Source organism: Pocillopora damicornis, chromosome 10 (genome assembly GCF_964200805.1).
Source record: "Pocillopora damicornis chromosome 10, jaPocDami1.2, whole genome shotgun sequence".
Taxonomy (NCBI): domain Eukaryota; kingdom Metazoa; phylum Cnidaria; class Anthozoa; order Scleractinia; family Pocilloporidae; genus Pocillopora; species Pocillopora damicornis.
In genome coordinates this window covers 19,027,154-19,043,884 of record NC_142679.1, presented here as the reverse complement: position 1 = coordinate 19,043,884, position 16,731 = coordinate 19,027,154, and the positions used below count along the sequence as shown (strand labels likewise).

The following is a 16,731-nucleotide window of genomic DNA, read 5'->3' as shown; positions in this document are numbered from 1 at the left end:
TTATTTGGTATAGTAGGTTAAATTAAAGGCAGTCAGAGGCTGATGTGGATCCATTGTCTACGGAATCTAGCTAAAACTATCTTAGTGTACTACTATTAAATCGGATCAAAATTAATACTAAAAATATTTAAAAACTATTCAGCTAAAGCTATCTAGGCGTTCTGTTATAAAATTTGTTCAAAATAACAATACTAAAGATATTTACAATCTTGATTCTTATGGGATTAAAATTACAATACTAAAAATATTTAAAATCTTGATTCTTGTGGGATACCATACATGTTTCTTTTAGAAAGTTAAGATCATTAATAAAATTCTTATGCCGACGTTCTTTTAGAAGGTTTTTAAAGTTCTTGAGGGAGTGGGAATGTTTGAGAGAGGTAGGGGTAAGTTGTCAAGCTAGTGGGCCTCTGCCAATGTCCAAGTTGTATCTGGGTAGAACGAAGTGATTACTATTTCTGAGGTTATAGTGTTGATTGGCAATACTAAAGAGGTTTGCTATTTTATCTGGGGTAATATCCCTATTTACTTTGTAAATCAAGATGAGAAGCTTCTTTTTATATTGGTTTGATAATGGCTCCCATCTAGTACTATCTAGGGCATCTTGATCTGATATGTCCCGTGGCAGTCTGTAGATGATTTTCAGTGCAATGACTCAGCAGGGGTTCGTCTTTTCAGGAGTTGAGGCAATACAACTGGACCCGAATTAATCGGTTTTTCTGAGATATCTTTCGAACATATGACATTCCTTTAGATGCAAAATTGTGGAAATTCGACGGCTGATACAAAAAAGTAATCAGAATTTTCTATCTTGAGAGGCAATGTTTTCTAGCAACCTTGAATACTGAATAACTTTTCCAAATGAACCATTTTTGTCTTTTGCGAATTTGTGTATCATAATTTGTTTCGTCGTGCCCTCGTCCCTTGTACAACCAAACAACTGAAAATGGATCGCTCTTTTCGTGTATGTTCAACTGTTGATCAAAAGATGGAGTTGGACATAACCCTCTGAATGAAATAGACGACAAAAAGGTGGTAAATCCTTAGGTCAGTTATCGTATAAGAGGGAATATGTCTTAAAGATATTCGTCTGTAGCGTGGAATAAAAGAAATGGAATGCTTCACGAGTATTAAAACCTCAAAGCTTCCGATCACGTAGTCAGATTATCTACCTCCTGATTCACAGAGAAATCGTTAGTAACATATGTGGTTGACTTGCTACATACTATTTGGATCAGTAATGTCGAAAGCGTCGCGTGTGAATGTGTCTAAAAGTTTTTTCGATTGCAAATCGGAAAGGAAAAGTATTATTTATCCACACCTTCGCTTTTATACGTTTGTCAATAGACTTTGACTCGCACATTTTACTTTTGTGTTTGGACTTTGATGGTACTAGTGCATACTTTGTGTTACCGTTTCATTTCAGTGACTCTGACACAAAAACGTCGTCATCGTCACATCTTGCTTTGATATCTTACTCTGACGTGTTTCAAGCCATTTTGAACTGCTTGCAGTATGTGAGTACAATTTTTCTTTTTTCATAGTTTAACAGCCAATTTAAGAGATGACCAGATGGTCTTCGTCGACCCTAAACAGACGAAAAACAGCAACAATTTGCGAGTGTTATTCTGTTTATTTACATATTTAAAGACATTTTTTGTGATCATCATTTTGTCTTGTAGGAGTGGGACTGGACAGTACTGGAGCATGTTTTGAGTGGACTACCGGAGGTCCTACAAAATAAGAGCCTTATTCTATCAGCTAATCCCGCGTTAAATACCATGACGTCAGTACTGTGCAATATGGTGAGAGTTTTTTGTGGGCCTGTTCAGCCACCGGTCTCTTCACCCCAACCTCCCAAGAGGCGCTTAGGCGAGAGAGAAAGGGTGTCTTTCGGGGCATTGGAGCGAGGAGATGGCCGACATCTTCTTGGCTTCAACAACATGAGTTAGAACCATAAAGTTTTAACTTTAAAGCGAGGTTAAGGGGCTTATTTGGATGTACATGAAAAGATATTGACAATAATTTTGTCCACGATTATCTGAGAGGTGTACAAACTTAACCAACGTAATTATGAAGTACAGTTGAACACTGTACTCTCCCGCTGGTTTTCTTTCATTTCTTTTTTCTTGAGATCTTATTAATCTTTCAACGCTTCATATGACCCGTAGGTTTCGGAACCTTCTTTCATCCTGGATCTTCGTCGTGTTCCTCCCGGTGTCGGGAGAGTAGGACTTCAGGCTTTGATTTTTCCAGTAAGTATCAATTATGTATATAACTTATCCAATTAGAGCGCAGCTCGATTGAAATATGGTAGAATCATTGTCTGTGTGGTTACATCTGTGGGTCAGGCCCTTCGAAGTAATGGCAATGAGCTAAGGAGTACTCTTCATAAAAAGTGTGAGAACATGCGAGTGGCTGGGATTTTACTTGCAATGTAACAACTTTTCACCGAGGGAGAGCAGACATATTCCGATTTTATTAGGCCCACACAAGTTGAAGATTATCACTGGCGGTCAAAGGGCAGCTGGCTCTCGAAGCTAATTTTCTTTTTTAATTTTAAAAGGTTTTATCGGTTCTTGCTACATACCACTCCAACCTGGACAGGGGACGGCAGGTGAGATTCCATCTTATCGATTCCTATCAGGGCCGCACTGGAAAATTAAACTTGCTCAATATTACCAAGGAATTTTCCGGAGTATAAGGTTATCACTTTTTATCCTTGGGAAGTCCTTGGGAAAACAGATGCGTTGACGGTGACTGAAGTTTCAGCAATACTCCTTTTTAGAATTACTCTCACACGGACTACACAATTTGCATGGTAAACACGGTCCTCCCTTTCAGACACGATCAAATATTGATCCTGGGCCTAGACATCAACCGTGAGATCGATTTCCACAATTTCCGCATTGGATGCGTCTCATGCTTTTATGACAATAACAAAAATGTGATCTATATTTTAGTTCGAGTTGGTGAGGACTTTGGAGCTGGGTTTAGTGACCAAGTGTGCTGTCTTATGTGTCTCTTCACTCACCCTGTGCACCATGGAAATGCAAGCAGTTATGAAAAGGCAAGCTAATCAAATCCAAGGCTCTCAATACAAATAACTCGAGTTTTAAATGTGAGATTATAGAATTAATAGAATTTAATAGAATTTAAGAATGATGCTATGTGACAAACCTGGAGGTTTGGTGAAAAAGGCCGCCACAAAATAGGAGAAACAATCATGAAAATACAGAGATGTTTGCTTTTGTGTTTAACCCTTGAACTACCATGAGTGACCAAGACATAATTTCTCCTAACAATATCAATACAATATCAAGCAGATAAGTGATGAGAATACGAAAAATATTAACTGGGGGATTTTTAGTTGATCCAATACCAAGTTCTCCAGACTAACATCAGAAAAACTGTATGGCAGACAGTAAGGAGAATTACCAATGAGATTTTGAGAGTTAAAGGGTTAAGTGACTGACGGCAGACTGCAAGGGCCGTTTATTTAAACAAAGTTTAGCCGTTGTTTAACAAAACCGCGTTTTAAACTATCTTGAATTCAGCTGAATCTTTCATCTGAACATTTATGTTTGTGAGCATTGTCAAGAGCGCCGAAAGCAGTGGGAGGACATTCATTTAATGAAAACAACCTCCTTATAAAGAATGCGTAAGGTCCACTGCTTGCATAAAATCGCGCTTTGGGTTACCCATCTTATAAGTAACCGGCCCAAAGAGTTATTGATTTCCAGATTTTTTCTTAATGGACGGGACCCTAATTTTGTCACAGTTTTAAAGGTTACCTAACCCTAAGTAAAAATTTCTCGGTGTTTTGTCTTTATTTCCAGTCTTCTTCCAGCTCTTTTAGTGCGGTTGACTCAGATCTCCGCAACTGTTGCCATGGCAGCACCCATGCTGGAGTTCCTTTCAGGTAAAACTATTTATCTCAGGATTGAAAATGAGTCTTGAATAATTGCAAAGCATAGAGACTTGCAAATTTAAAAACTCAAGAGCTGCAATAAGTTTGGAGGGTAAAAATTAAGTAACAGCCGGGTACAAGTGTGGAGCTTATTTGCCAGTGGAAACCTTTCAAGGCATCTAAAATTGATGTGAAGTCTTAGCAAACCTTTTCACAGCGTGATCAAAGAATTTTCAGGTTTAGAGAAAAATTCTCGGCAACACCTTCTCTGCTCAGGCCTTGTAATTTTACGCATTACGTTCGGTCTTGAAAATTTTGAATGTTGATTTTGAAACAGTCTGAAAAATCTCACAACTTTCACACACAAATGTGTATGAGAGTTATTACCCTTCGATGACACTAACTATGTATTTGCGTGTTTATTGCTTTTTTTTGTTGTTTTCTGAAGGTCTTGTTCATCTTCCACATCTGTACGCCAGTTTTCAAGACAGTCAGTACAAGAGCGTATTCGCCATTAGCCTCCCTTACACTGATCCTTTCAAGTGAGAATGTGTTAAATTTTCTATTACGTCTCAATACTCTTCTGTTTCCTTTTTTAACTCGTGAATTGCGCGCATGCGCAAGGGCGAGTTATAGGTACGATGTGGGGAATAGCATTCGCTCGCTCGCTCGCTCGCTCGCTCGCTCGATTGGTCGATTCCTGTAAACTTTTTTTAGATTTTAGGCTTTTGAGTACATTTGATAGTTTTTGGCGAGCAATAAACAGACGAAATGGCGACCTTTGTTGCTAAGAATAGTGGTGGGGTGAAAAAGAAGCCAATGATAATCTTAAAAGAGTTTTTTTTTCGTTTTAATTTCAACAAGCGGCGCCAGCGACTGGCAAGCATTCAAGGATTCACACTGAAATAACAACAACCTTCGTTTTTCATAAAATTGTAATTTACAATCCTTGAACTTGAAAACAATCCGAAGATTCATTGAAAATATCACTTACTGCGAAGCGCTCGGAGTTTACAGATGTTCAAAAGCTTTTTCTGTTATAGCGTGAGATTGAGGACAAAATTGATCATTACGTTTCGTCGCATGTGTTTTTCCTGTGTGAAGCAACAAAAGATGCCGGCGACTGACTAAATAACAAGTTAACACGAAAATCAAATAACACTTAGACAAACAATTTTAGCTACCGATTTTCAGTGAATTTTTAAAGAACAATTTTCTTGTAAGTTTCAAGACAATTTGAAGATTCAACATATATACAACGTACTAAAATGCGAAAATTACACACCACAAAATTGATAAATAGGCCTGAAATGAAATTCTATCTTGTTATTGATTATACGTTGCCTAGCACGTGACTTAAATCTACCCAGGCGGAGATCTAAAATGACGGTGGCAGGCTTGGCTTAGTTATATCACTCAAAACTCGTTCCCGTTTGTCTCATTTGATAAAGAGGGAATCGTTAATGTTTTCATTAAGACAGTATTGCCTTGACTTTCTAATATTTACAACGAAAGACAGTAAATTTCACTTTTCACCCACATTTACTTCCAACCTTTTCTTTTGAACCAGAAACAAAAATGATAGACGTTTAAAACACATTACATCATCCACCTTGTTAAATGTAATAGCATGATCATTTCAATTGTAATGCCTTCTTGTCCCAACGTTACTTTGTTTCTTTGCTACATTAGCGAACACTGAACTACTGCTCGTACTCTAGATGACAATCAACCACAAAATTCCCTAAACCAGATAACATTAAACATAATCTCAAAAATCATGTGTCAATTCACGAGTTTGCTCACAGAGCACTTTGATTAACTTTTACACTACATGTTTTTTCAATACCCAGATATTCTCAGTACACCATAACGCTTGCTTATCACGTGATTGCTGCGTGGTTTATTCGATCACGTGTGGCGTATCGCAAAGCATTTGTGGGATTCGTGAGTAAGGTAAGTGAGGTAATATTTTGTAACACATGGAAATTGAGGTTTATTGAAATATCAGTTAAGGTTTTATGGGCTTATTTTAAAATACTTGTTGGCTAAAGATGAATTGTCAGGGATTGAGACTATGATGTTGAAATGTATGAAATTTTCTGAACGACGGGTACAATTTACGTGGAGTTTATTGTTTGGGTTACGATTACGCACTCTTGAACTAAATATGATCCCTTGATGAAGCTTGAGGGTTAATCATTGCGTTACCTTCTCACTTTGAATTCATTATTTTAGGCACGCCTAGTTAGACGTCAATCCAGTTCTCATGGTACAATCTCTCTTTTGGAAACCCGCCAATTCAAAGGATACAAACTTTGTTCTCCGACTGAGTAAAAAGTTGCTCTTTTAACATTAATGTCACTTGTTTTGAAGGAAATACTTTTGCTTGTCCCTGAATGGAGTTCCTTTTGTAATGTAGATGAAGGGGAATTACCCGAAAGTATTCAAATTATGTGAGGATCTGGTCCATTGCAATGCTAAGCGCCCTATGTAATCTATTTTCGGAATGAAACGAATTCATAAATTTACGTTGGTTCTTGTCATTTCCAGGGTCTCAAATCAAGTGCTATAATTCCAGACCGTTATGAACCCAAACCAGACAGCCCCTCTCTAGCAACAACCAAATGTCGCACTGGAAACTCTACAAATCAACCCTCGCCCCAGATTCATAATCGGTCAAGTTCGCCCGTAGTTCAGAAGGAGACTGAAACGGCGTGTGAGCTACATGCTGAAATGAGTGAAGTTTGTATGGACATGATGGCCAGATACACGTTTGCTCCATGTATGTCACAGCCAAACAGGTTAGAAATGTGACTTCCTTTTTTTGTCCATAAAATTTGAAGAACAATTTAACCTTTGAGACTTAAGATGGTACAATATGGTTCACCTCCACAAGATGGTCATCAGCCAATGAAATTCTTAAGTCTTTTTCTTGAAACTAGATGAACCACTTAGACTGATCAGAGCAAAGGAAAAATTGAAGACGAGAGTGATCTTTGCAATAATAAACAGCACTTAAGCAGTTATGAAAATAAGGCCTGTACGGGAGTTGAACCTTGACCACTGCGATACCGGTGCAGTACTCTGCTAACTGAGCTAAAAAACTAACTGGGAGCTGGTCTTTATGTTGGTTCACAGTCAAAGGAAAACTTCTCAAGAGCATATAAAAAACTTAACTAATGCATGTAACAGGGTAGTGGATCGTAAATGAAATAATTGAGGTTGGAAAGACACCCAAGGAGTTGTTCGAAGTTTGCTTCAAAAAAGATGCAAGGTTCCGTGTTCAAACAGGGAAAAATAGATCCTGCTCTTATTATATTGGCAGAAAATAACGCAGGTTTATTATGAGAGATACCTTCGACTAAGAAGACGTTTTGTTTCATGTTCAGGACCAAAGCGGTGGAGTTGATGCTAGCCAATGGTCATTCTCGTACTTGGATGATCGGTAATACAATAGTAACCATAACCACCTCAGGTACTTATATCGGCCAGGATGGTAATTGCGACAACTGCCTGGCTCTGAGACAAAGAACAGTAAATATGCCACCAAAGGAAAGCGCAAAAACAGAGAGGAATGTCAAACAGAAGATCACTGCGGCGGATGTTACGACAGAAGATTCTCATATACAGTCTCCCGACGAAAAAGCTCATGGCACGTTTACGAGTCATGGAACTGGGACTCAGACTCCCGCGGGCGCTGATGAATCTTCGAAGCCTGAGGCGAAGTCAGAGTTTCATAGCGGCGCACTATCAGACCGGCGGCTCAGTGGACAGTTTGTTGCTATCAATCCACAAAACTGTCGATGTGTTTGCCAAGGCTGGGCTGAAATCTTTATCCGTCGGCCCAGCGGAAACATCTCTTGGATTATGCGCATTCAGAATAGGACTACGTCATGGTTGGAGAGTGACGTCAGTACTGCCCTTATAGATGACCCTCAGATCGACGAAGGTAAGTTTGACACTCAGTTACTGCTTAGAGCTCTATTTTTTCTATTTCATGTCCTGCAATCAACTCTGCCAGAGGACTTTCTTAGCTTTGTGTATGAGTTGGTTATTTCATTTATTTTTTCAGATCCTCAGCGAATTTTTCTTAATTCTCTCTGATGTAAACACGTCTATGCTAACGACGATTTCGTTTCAGTTGAAAATGAGAAAAAAAAAACACCTCGGAGAGAAGATATGCGATCTTACAAATGGAACTGAGTAGATCTGTGGTTTACCTTGCACTATACCATCACTTATTTCCTCAGTTCGAAATAAACTTTTCGGCTAAGAATGTCGATCCTCTTCCCACAAAATTTTATATGTGGCAAAGGTCCTGCTGATGTTTGTTAAATTCTCCCATCCTTTTGTCAGTTTCTTCCCCACCCTGTGAAAAGCGAGAAGAGGTCCTGAGTACCAGTACTGAAAGTGGCTCTGTTATTATTGACGTGGTGAGGCAAAGTAATCCTCCAGCGGGGGTAGGAGCTGCTTTTCATGATACAGGTACAAGGTCTATTAAAGATAACGTTAAATTACTATCAAAAGTGTATGAAATGGCTGTTAAGCGGTGGAGGGTGGGGAGGGGAGATGTCATAAACGCTTGAAAATCTTGCTTTTGAGACTATCAACGCGTTCGCGACAGTAACCTCATTCTTAGGCTCGTTCCGTTTTTGCTCCTTCATTTCCAGGGTCCCTTGCTATCACCGTGGGAAGAGTCTGGGAATGAGATTCCCATGTCAGCTAATGCATGGGATTCGAGAATTTCTCTTTGCGCGGAAAGTTTAAGGATGTAGCTACAGTTGACAGTGCGCTTTAAACACTTGATGCCATACTCTTAGTTTTTGGGTGTCTCCTCGTTTATCTGCTTCATCATTTATTTTCTTTCCCGGTTGGTTTTCTGTTTATTTTTTATTTGCCTGCCGAAAAGCCCGTGGGGAGTCACTCGCTCGTTCCGGCTGGCAACATGGCAGCACAGATGGCGACAAAGATGCTGATGCACCTCAGCTGAATTCAGTGCTCATTTATTCACAAAGCGCCAGCACGGCCACTCCGCCAAGCACACCAGCGGGGTCCATAGATTCTGAGCTCTTTGAAGGAAGGGAAAGGCTCCTAAGTAGGAGCCCTAGTAAAGGACCTAATGTTTTTACGGTACGCCGGGTTTGAACAGTTGTTTTGGTTTACACTTTGATGATATCCTAAAACTTGAAACTTTAGGCTTGAACCAAACGTAAGCTACTCGGTGAAAATGGTGCCAACAGAGTCTTTAAAGAGTCTTGTTGCGTTTAAATTCTTTTAAAATTGACTCATGCAAAGAAGCTTGAAGGTATGATCAGTCAGAACACAAAAGAATAGCTAATGGTTATTAAGTGTTATCACAAACGGATGAAGTGGATGGTCTCATCTTCACTCTGATTTGTTAAACCAAGTTCAATTCACATCTCTTTCTTTTGTTTTCAGATGCGAGAATCTGAATGTTCTGATATACTTGGAAGCTTGGAAAGAACTCCGAACGAAGGTAACTTGTTAGAGCTTCTTTGCCTTTTGGCTTTGGTGTACTTTGACTCGATGCCTTTGCGAAATTGACCGATATTTTGTCATCTTTGATGTTCAGATGTTCCGCCGAACAAGACGAGAAGATTTGATAAGGTAATAATAAATTGTCTTCTACTTGTTGCAACGTTCATGTTAATATGTAGTGAACCTCGCGTAATGGTCACATTTGCGAAACGTAAGTTGCTATAGAACTTAACTTCACAGACAAGAAAACCCTCCCATAACCTTACTGACAACGAACGACAGCGATCAAAATTCGAAGTGCAGCTCGATGTTTATGCTGTCCCATGGCGAAAGGATTGAGGTCGCAGAATACCTTACAGGGCATTTCTCACCGTTGACCAAATATTTCACATGTAGGGGTGTTGGGTGTCAAGGGTTCTACCGGGATTTTGCGGGAATGCCAAGCTGTTTTGTATTTATTTAATTATTTATTAATGTATTTATTTTTTTATCCATTTATTTATTTATTTATTTATTTATTTATTTATTTATTAGCAATGTTTAACCAGGCTGGCCTAGTTCAGCTGAAAGTTGGTTCAATTTTTTATCCATGAAACAAAAGGGGGTTGATGTCACAGTTGTCCAGGGACCATCTCCTACCTGCTCCGCTCTTGATGCGACGTTTATTACCGAAATTTGTTAAGAAGTGGACGAGAGTTCCCTTATGCGGCTTGATTATTTTCTTATTTCAGCCAGAACTGGGTGTTTCTCCTGTTGACCCGTTCCCAGTGTCCTCTCTACCAAGACATAACCAGTTAGAGCGAAAAAGAAGAGACGAAACCAAATATCTGTCGTCATCTGAGATGTACAGGGTGAGACTTTTTTTGTTTTTGGTAGCGAAGAGCAGCGGTAACAACAACTGACTGGTTGTACTACTGTTGAATGTTATCGCTTTAGTTTTTGTATAAGTATTCATTACCATTATTTCTGTTGTAAATATTCATCTCTCTTTGCAGCTTGCAAGTGACGAGAAGAGTGTGCAGTCTCTCAATACTGAGGAGAATGAGGATCACTCTGGTAAGAAGCATTTTGCGAATCAAGCAGACGTGTAATCAATACCACTCTTCTTTTTTCTCAAATCTTCTTGTACTTCTCTTCTTCTTCATCTTGTCTATTCGCCTCCTCCTTATCCCGCTTTCCCCCTTGTCCTCTCCACTGCCCCCTCACTTTACCCTTGTCCACTCCCCTCCCCCCTCACTTTCTCCCTTGTCCTCTCCCCTCCCCCCTCACTTTCTCCCTTGTTCTCTCCCCTTCCCCCTCACTTTCTCCCTTGTCCTCTCCCCTCACTTTACCCCTTGTCCTCTCCCCTCCCCCCTCACTTTCTCTCTTGTTCTCTCCCCTCCCCCCTCACTTTCTCTCTTGTCCTCTCACCTCTCCCCTCACTTTACCCCTTTTCCTCTCCCCTCCCCCCTCACTTTCTCTCTTGTCCTCTCCCCTCACGTTACCCCTTTTCCTCTCCCCTCCCCCCTCACTTTCTTCTTTCTCTTTCCCCTCATTTCTCACATCCTTTCTAACCTTCATCCTATCCCTCTTTCGTGTATTATCAGAGCAAAATTAACAGTTGTAGTTATTTTAATCCAGGAGACCAAAAGATGGAAACTGTTCAGGGTGATGTTCCTCAAGGTCGGACAGCCAATCCAGCCAAGCAGGCCGAAAGAACAAAATCAGTTCCATATCAGTCCCTTGAGGAAGAGCATGGTGTGATCAGAGAGAGTCCGGAGTTTGCTTTGGATACAGTATTTTCCAAAACGGATACCAAAAGCGCTCCGACAACAAGCTTTGACTCCGATGTGAGCAGATATCACCAGGATCTCTCTCGTTTTCCTCAACCGAAACAACATGTTGATAAGCTGGACACTAGTGATCAGGCTCCTAGAAAGGTGAAGTTGAGAAAGTCCTCAAGTTTTAGTTCACCCACCATGGCGAGAAAAGCCTTGGATCATTCGGAACATTCTCCATATGCATCCCCTCGTCCGGGAAGGATTTCAATTGCAGTGAAAAGCAAAGAAGCGGAGGACAGGCTCTTTTCCCCGGCATGCGTTGGTGATCCAAAAAAAAGTACCTCTTCCCCGGAGTTATCTTCACCACCAGCTTTCCCTAAAGGTACAAATATACAAGCAAGGTACACTTGTGGAATGCGGCTGTAATGAAAAACTATGAACTTTTGGATGTTGTAAAAGTCCCTGAATTATTTTGCAATCACAGCTACATCACAGAAGTACACCATACTTATATTTCTACATCTTTCTATGTGGAACTCAAAGCCATTATTTTTTTTGCCATAGAAGTAAAGCCTAATACGGAAGGCTGAATTGGTGCGATTCTTTTTTCATTGCAAAGACAGATTTTTTTGAGTGTGGGAAAGGGGAAGGAGGGGGGGCGAGTGTGTCCTGTTCTGTCCTGATTGTTATTTGGCCAAGTTTTTATCAATTAACGGCTATTACTCCAGCTCAGAATTTAGAGTTCCTAATATTGTAAAAAGGAAACAAGAATAAACGAACTCTCCTTGCATAGGCCTCTTTGGAGTACATAGCTCCTTTGCGTGCGTACGATTAATGTACGTGCTATGTTAACAAAGCTCCCACTGGCCTGTGAATTATAGCTTGTGCGAAAAAAGAAAAGTTTATATTAGGTTTTCTTGGAATCAAATTTTTCGTCTTGATATGATATCACGATTTTTCATTTCTTTTTCAAGTATTAAACAGTGAAACATCCAAGCGCCCGACATCTCGCTTCAGAATGATGCCCCATGCAATCGGACCTCAGCTTACAAACAAGTCGTCTAAATCGGCACCAACTGTTGGAGACCCCTCTGATGGGGGCCCCAAAGAGCCTCCCATATTAGTGACCCCATCAGAATCATTCAGATACCCACTGGACCCTTGCTTTGTGTTTCTACAGTTGTATCACGCTTCCTTCTTGGGCCCGGTCAACGAAAGACCTCAGCCCCTCCCTGATGGGGAAGTAAGTTTCAGCGTATTTTGTAAGGTTGTAGTGTGATCCAGATAAATACAAACATAGAGTCAACAAAGAGAAGAAGCTAAATAAATGTTTTGTCATTGTAAATGTGTGGAAATAAAAGCTGCAGTATGTAGTGCATTTGAGCGCAGTGGATTGTTTACGAAACACCCCATTACGCCCAAATGCTCCCGTTCCTCAAGGCCTCAACCTCAGTGGCAGGCCAGGAAAAGCTCGTACTGACGCGGTTATCATGTGGGCCGTCTCGCAGGCAATAACTAAAGTACCACCGAGAACTAAGTTTTATTTATTAATTTATTTGTTATTGCTTTAGGGTATTCTTTTTGCTTATTTTCATTTTCTGCTTAGGTCATTGAAAGAGCTATTAAATGTCTTGATCGAATTCCTCCCTATGACACTCACAAGATCGGTGTTATTTACGTGGGGCCTGGGCAGCATGACAACGAGGCGGCAATTTTAAGCAATGTGTACGGGTCCTCCCGTTATATGCAGTTTCTCGCGGGTCTCGGGACGCTTGTTCGGCTAAGGGATTGCCCACCCGCCGAGATTTACACTGGGGGACTGGATAGAAATGGAGCAGATGGTGACTTTGCGTACAGCTGGCAAGATGACATTTGTCAAGGTAAAAAAATTGCCATTTATTAAAAAATGCCTCGCTGGACCCGAGATCGAAAGCACTAGGTCAGTGCGTTTAAGCGTTTAGCTCGTAACCATGGCACAGTAGTCGCGGCAGAGCGAAAACATCTTTGCATCCAAAGAAAAAAAGGAAACATGGGTCGCTGACACTCGACTTATTCCATGGACAGGAATTTTGCTAGAGAAACTTGAAATGCTGGGGACGGAAGTAATTTGCCATCAGCCAGTATTCTGCCCGGGGGGGTTACCATTACTCCTGATTGCTTTATGTTGCAGAAACCGGGATAATTCTTGTCCTTGATTCCAAATTTTTCTCTTCAGTCATATTCCACGTTGCCACATTGATGCCAACCAGAGATTCGGACCCAGGCTGCAACTCTAAAAAGATGCATATCGGTAACGATTTTGTTACCATAGTCTATAACGACTCGCAGCAGGCGGTAAAGTTTGGCAGAATTAAGGTGAGATATCCCTTTGCACCTAAATATAAAAAGACTCAGGTTTGGAGAACTGGCTCTAGGGAACGTTCTATTAGACGCTTTCTTTTCTTTTCTTTTCTTTCCTTTTTTTTTTCAATAAAATTTCCCGGGATATGTACAATTTATTACGCTCTCAGTTTTTCTTTCCGTCGCCAGGGTCAGTTTAATTTTGCTGAGGTGTTGATAAAACCTCTCGACAATGCATCTAACATGGTGACTGTGAGATTCAAAGATGAGCTGAAGGAGCTACTCTCAGACTCAGGGACTCGAGTCATCTCAGACAACAACTTGCCGCGACTAGTTCGGCAGCTTGTTGTACATATCAATGTGAGTATAATTTAAACCACGTAATGGAGTATTATGCCTCGGAAACAAAATGATTTTCATCGTGTCATTATAGAGTGTTACACAGAAAGATAATACTAATTGATGGAGTAAGATCTCACCTTACAGATCGAAAAGTTTCCTTTTATACGCTTGAATTCAACCAAAGAAGCCGCTTTCTAGAAAACAACCAATCTACGTGGTTGCAACCGTCCAAATGAAGTGAATCAAAAACGGTGGTTATTGGGGAATATGTTGTCGTCAGTGGTGTTGTTGTTTTCCTTTTTGTTTCGCTCCTAATTTTTTAAGCAGATTGTCAAGTGTTGAACAAGGAGCATGAGCTGTTGCTTTTGCATAACTATATTGCATACGACGCTTGTGTGGTTTTGTGTAAAACCAGAGCCTTGGCGCCGTCGAGCATCAGGTTTGAGCTTTAGTAGATGAAACCAAGTTGAAACGAACTTAAGCAAAGCTTACTGGATTTTAAACATAAAAGAGGAAAATGCTCTTTGGACTTAGCGCCGGTGCATGATCTGTAACACTCATAGGTTTCAATGTATCCTTTCTTTGATGCAAAGACTCCTTTGCCTTAACTGTGATTATTATTGTCATTATTTTTTTTCCTAGATGGCTTCTGTAATTCACCAAAGTCAAAAGCGTCCAACCGACGCCTACGGTTGTAACTGGCTGGAGCGATTACGTCAGATTAAGCGCGTGCACTCAAAGGCTGCGGCTGAAAACTCCTCGGTCCCCAGTAGTCCAACAGTACGGAGGGTGTCTCCGTCCGTAGGACTGCGCATGTCGTCAGCACCGATCAGCGGTCTCACAGACTTTACAGAGTACATTATAAAATAATGCTGAATTAATGCTTATTATTGTGGGAATGAAATTCAATGAGGTGTCCTTTGAGGGTAAGGTTTTTTCCTCGAAAGTCTAATTCAGTGCTTGAAACCTCTTCCGATGAAGAAGCTTTGAAGAAACGAAAGAGTTCTTTGAAATATCGTTTAACCCTTTACTCGCTTACATCAGAATGCATATTCTCCATACTGTTCTCTATACATCTTCTAAGGTGCTGACAAGAACCATTTGTTTATCAATCAAGAGTTTTTTTAAGCTAGTGATCATTTTCTCTATTCTCGTGATCTTACTGTATGATTCAGGGGTGATAGTGTAGGGAGAATAAAGATGTTAATCACCAGCAGAGGTTGAAGGGTTAACATAGATGGTTATGAAGAGAATCAAGCCCTTCGTTTTAGAAGGATGGAAAACAATAGCTGTAAACAGATAGGACAGGAAAACACCTTCTTGGGCAGGATTGCAAAATATTCACTGTACTTCGTTATTTATTCATTAACCACGGACCGCAATCGCAGTTTAGATTCCTCATAGGGACTCATCTTTCTCTAGACCTCTCTATATTTGCACTCGTTGCGGCAGTGCGGGAGAGTACGATTAATGCATTTTTCATTGCGTATTTTGCAATCGTTCCTTTTCTTGAATATTCTGAGGCGGCGTCTTACATAAATAGATGTATATATCAATAATTTTGATGATGATTTACTGTTTTAATAGGGCGTAAGAAAAGGAAATTACCAGAGATATGTAAATGAAGAAAAGACGCAAAGATTACAAACTTATTGTGTTTACTAATAGAAGAAATATAAATATCTATAGACACTCTTACCTACCGTGCAGTTGTTTTCAGAAGTCACTCGAATATTTAACTTGTTCCAAATTTGTGGTCGTGCTGAATGATAGACAGAGATATTCAGAAATGACGGGGATGCCTCTTCATCCTACTTATAACCGGACGGATACGGTGCCCAGATAGGGCCGTAGAATACGAGCAGACATTTTGCGGTTTACTGATCAAGCGTGGTATAACACAAAGTCCAACATACGTCAATTATCCCTTACACAGAGACAGTTTCGGCGATAGTAGCAAACTTATAACACTGATTACTTCAAATGAGACCAATCTTTAAATACACTGTCTGGAAAGGAAAAGCAAATCGAAACGAGGCCTGAAATGATAAAGGAATCCTTTCGTAACGTGTCCTGTTTCTTCGTATTTGGTTATCTTCAGGTGTTCCTCCGCTAGGTGATCGCCTTGGCCTCTTTGGGTGCATTCGCGGAATGTTCTGTCCCAATGAAGCAAGCCATGTATTGTCAGGGATGTCACATGTAATGGTTAAGCTGTTTGCTCCATGGGTCTCGTGGAGAGTTCTTCCATACAGTGACAAAATCGCCCTCCTGTTTGTCCTTCATACAGTCGCATTTTTGATAATCACCCGCATCACGGTTTTTTGGCGTTGTTTCTTTTCAAGTAGGCAACGCAATGGCAGAAAATACGTTTCTTTCTCTCGGAACCTTTTATGGAGACGTCGCCGTTATCAGTTTCGCGGCTGCAGGTGGCTTGGGTGCCGTACTAGGTGCCCTTTATTACTCAGGTTTGTGTTTAGGAGTTACTCAAAGCGAATAGCTTTGGAAAATGAAATAATTATCCATTATCTCTTAAACGAATTGATTTTTTCAAGGACTGATTGGAAAATTAGGCAAATTAAGGAAGAAAGTAAAGGAGATAGTCTAACCTAGACACGAATTCGCATCACAAATAGATGGGAATGCTTGGATGAGTATCAGTAAAAGCTGTTCACTGAACTGGTAACGATCTACATTACATGACTAAGAATTTGAAAGAGAGTGTACGTGGCTAAAGTCAAACAATAGTTTGAGCCGATCAGTGCGAGTAAAGTTATTACTCCACTGCGAGGACATTGGAACAGAGTCCTACATTTTAGGGGTTGAAGACACCTCCCAATGATGAAAACTTCCTTGGGGGTCGGGGCTATGTTTCCCTGA

General features: G+C 40.4%; 1 protein-coding gene across 2 annotated transcripts in view; it reads left to right on the top strand.

Moving 5' to 3' along the window:
- Positions 1-15,552, top strand: part of LOC113672485 (tuberin) — a 34,126-nt gene extending 18,574 nt beyond the window's left edge. For both annotated transcript variants that reach the window (XM_089183940.1, XM_089183941.1), the window contains 22 exons: positions 1,427-1,517; positions 1,683-1,805; positions 2,172-2,255; positions 2,567-2,617; positions 2,964-3,070; positions 3,840-3,922; positions 4,359-4,452; positions 5,764-5,866; positions 6,464-6,714; positions 7,303-7,862; positions 8,270-8,398; positions 8,823-9,043; positions 9,353-9,410; positions 9,507-9,541; positions 10,144-10,263; positions 10,408-10,468; positions 11,033-11,554; positions 12,147-12,415; positions 12,779-13,052; positions 13,388-13,527; positions 13,702-13,872; positions 14,497-15,552. In XM_089183940.1, the coding sequence (XP_089040066.1) occupies positions 1,427-1,517; positions 1,683-1,805; positions 2,172-2,255; positions 2,567-2,617; positions 2,964-3,070; positions 3,840-3,922; positions 4,359-4,452; positions 5,764-5,866; positions 6,464-6,714; positions 7,303-7,862; positions 8,270-8,398; positions 8,823-9,043; positions 9,353-9,410; positions 9,507-9,541; positions 10,144-10,263; positions 10,408-10,468; positions 11,033-11,554; positions 12,147-12,415; positions 12,779-13,052; positions 13,388-13,527; positions 13,702-13,872; positions 14,497-14,724 (3,775 nt within the window). In that variant the 3' untranslated portion in view covers positions 14,725-15,552. The remainder of the gene's footprint in view (positions 1-1,426; positions 1,518-1,682; positions 1,806-2,171; positions 2,256-2,566; positions 2,618-2,963; positions 3,071-3,839; positions 3,923-4,358; positions 4,453-5,763; positions 5,867-6,463; positions 6,715-7,302; positions 7,863-8,269; positions 8,399-8,822; positions 9,044-9,352; positions 9,411-9,506; positions 9,542-10,143; positions 10,264-10,407; positions 10,469-11,032; positions 11,555-12,146; positions 12,416-12,778; positions 13,053-13,387; positions 13,528-13,701; positions 13,873-14,496) is intronic.
- Positions 15,553-16,731: the final 1,179 nt, after the last annotated feature.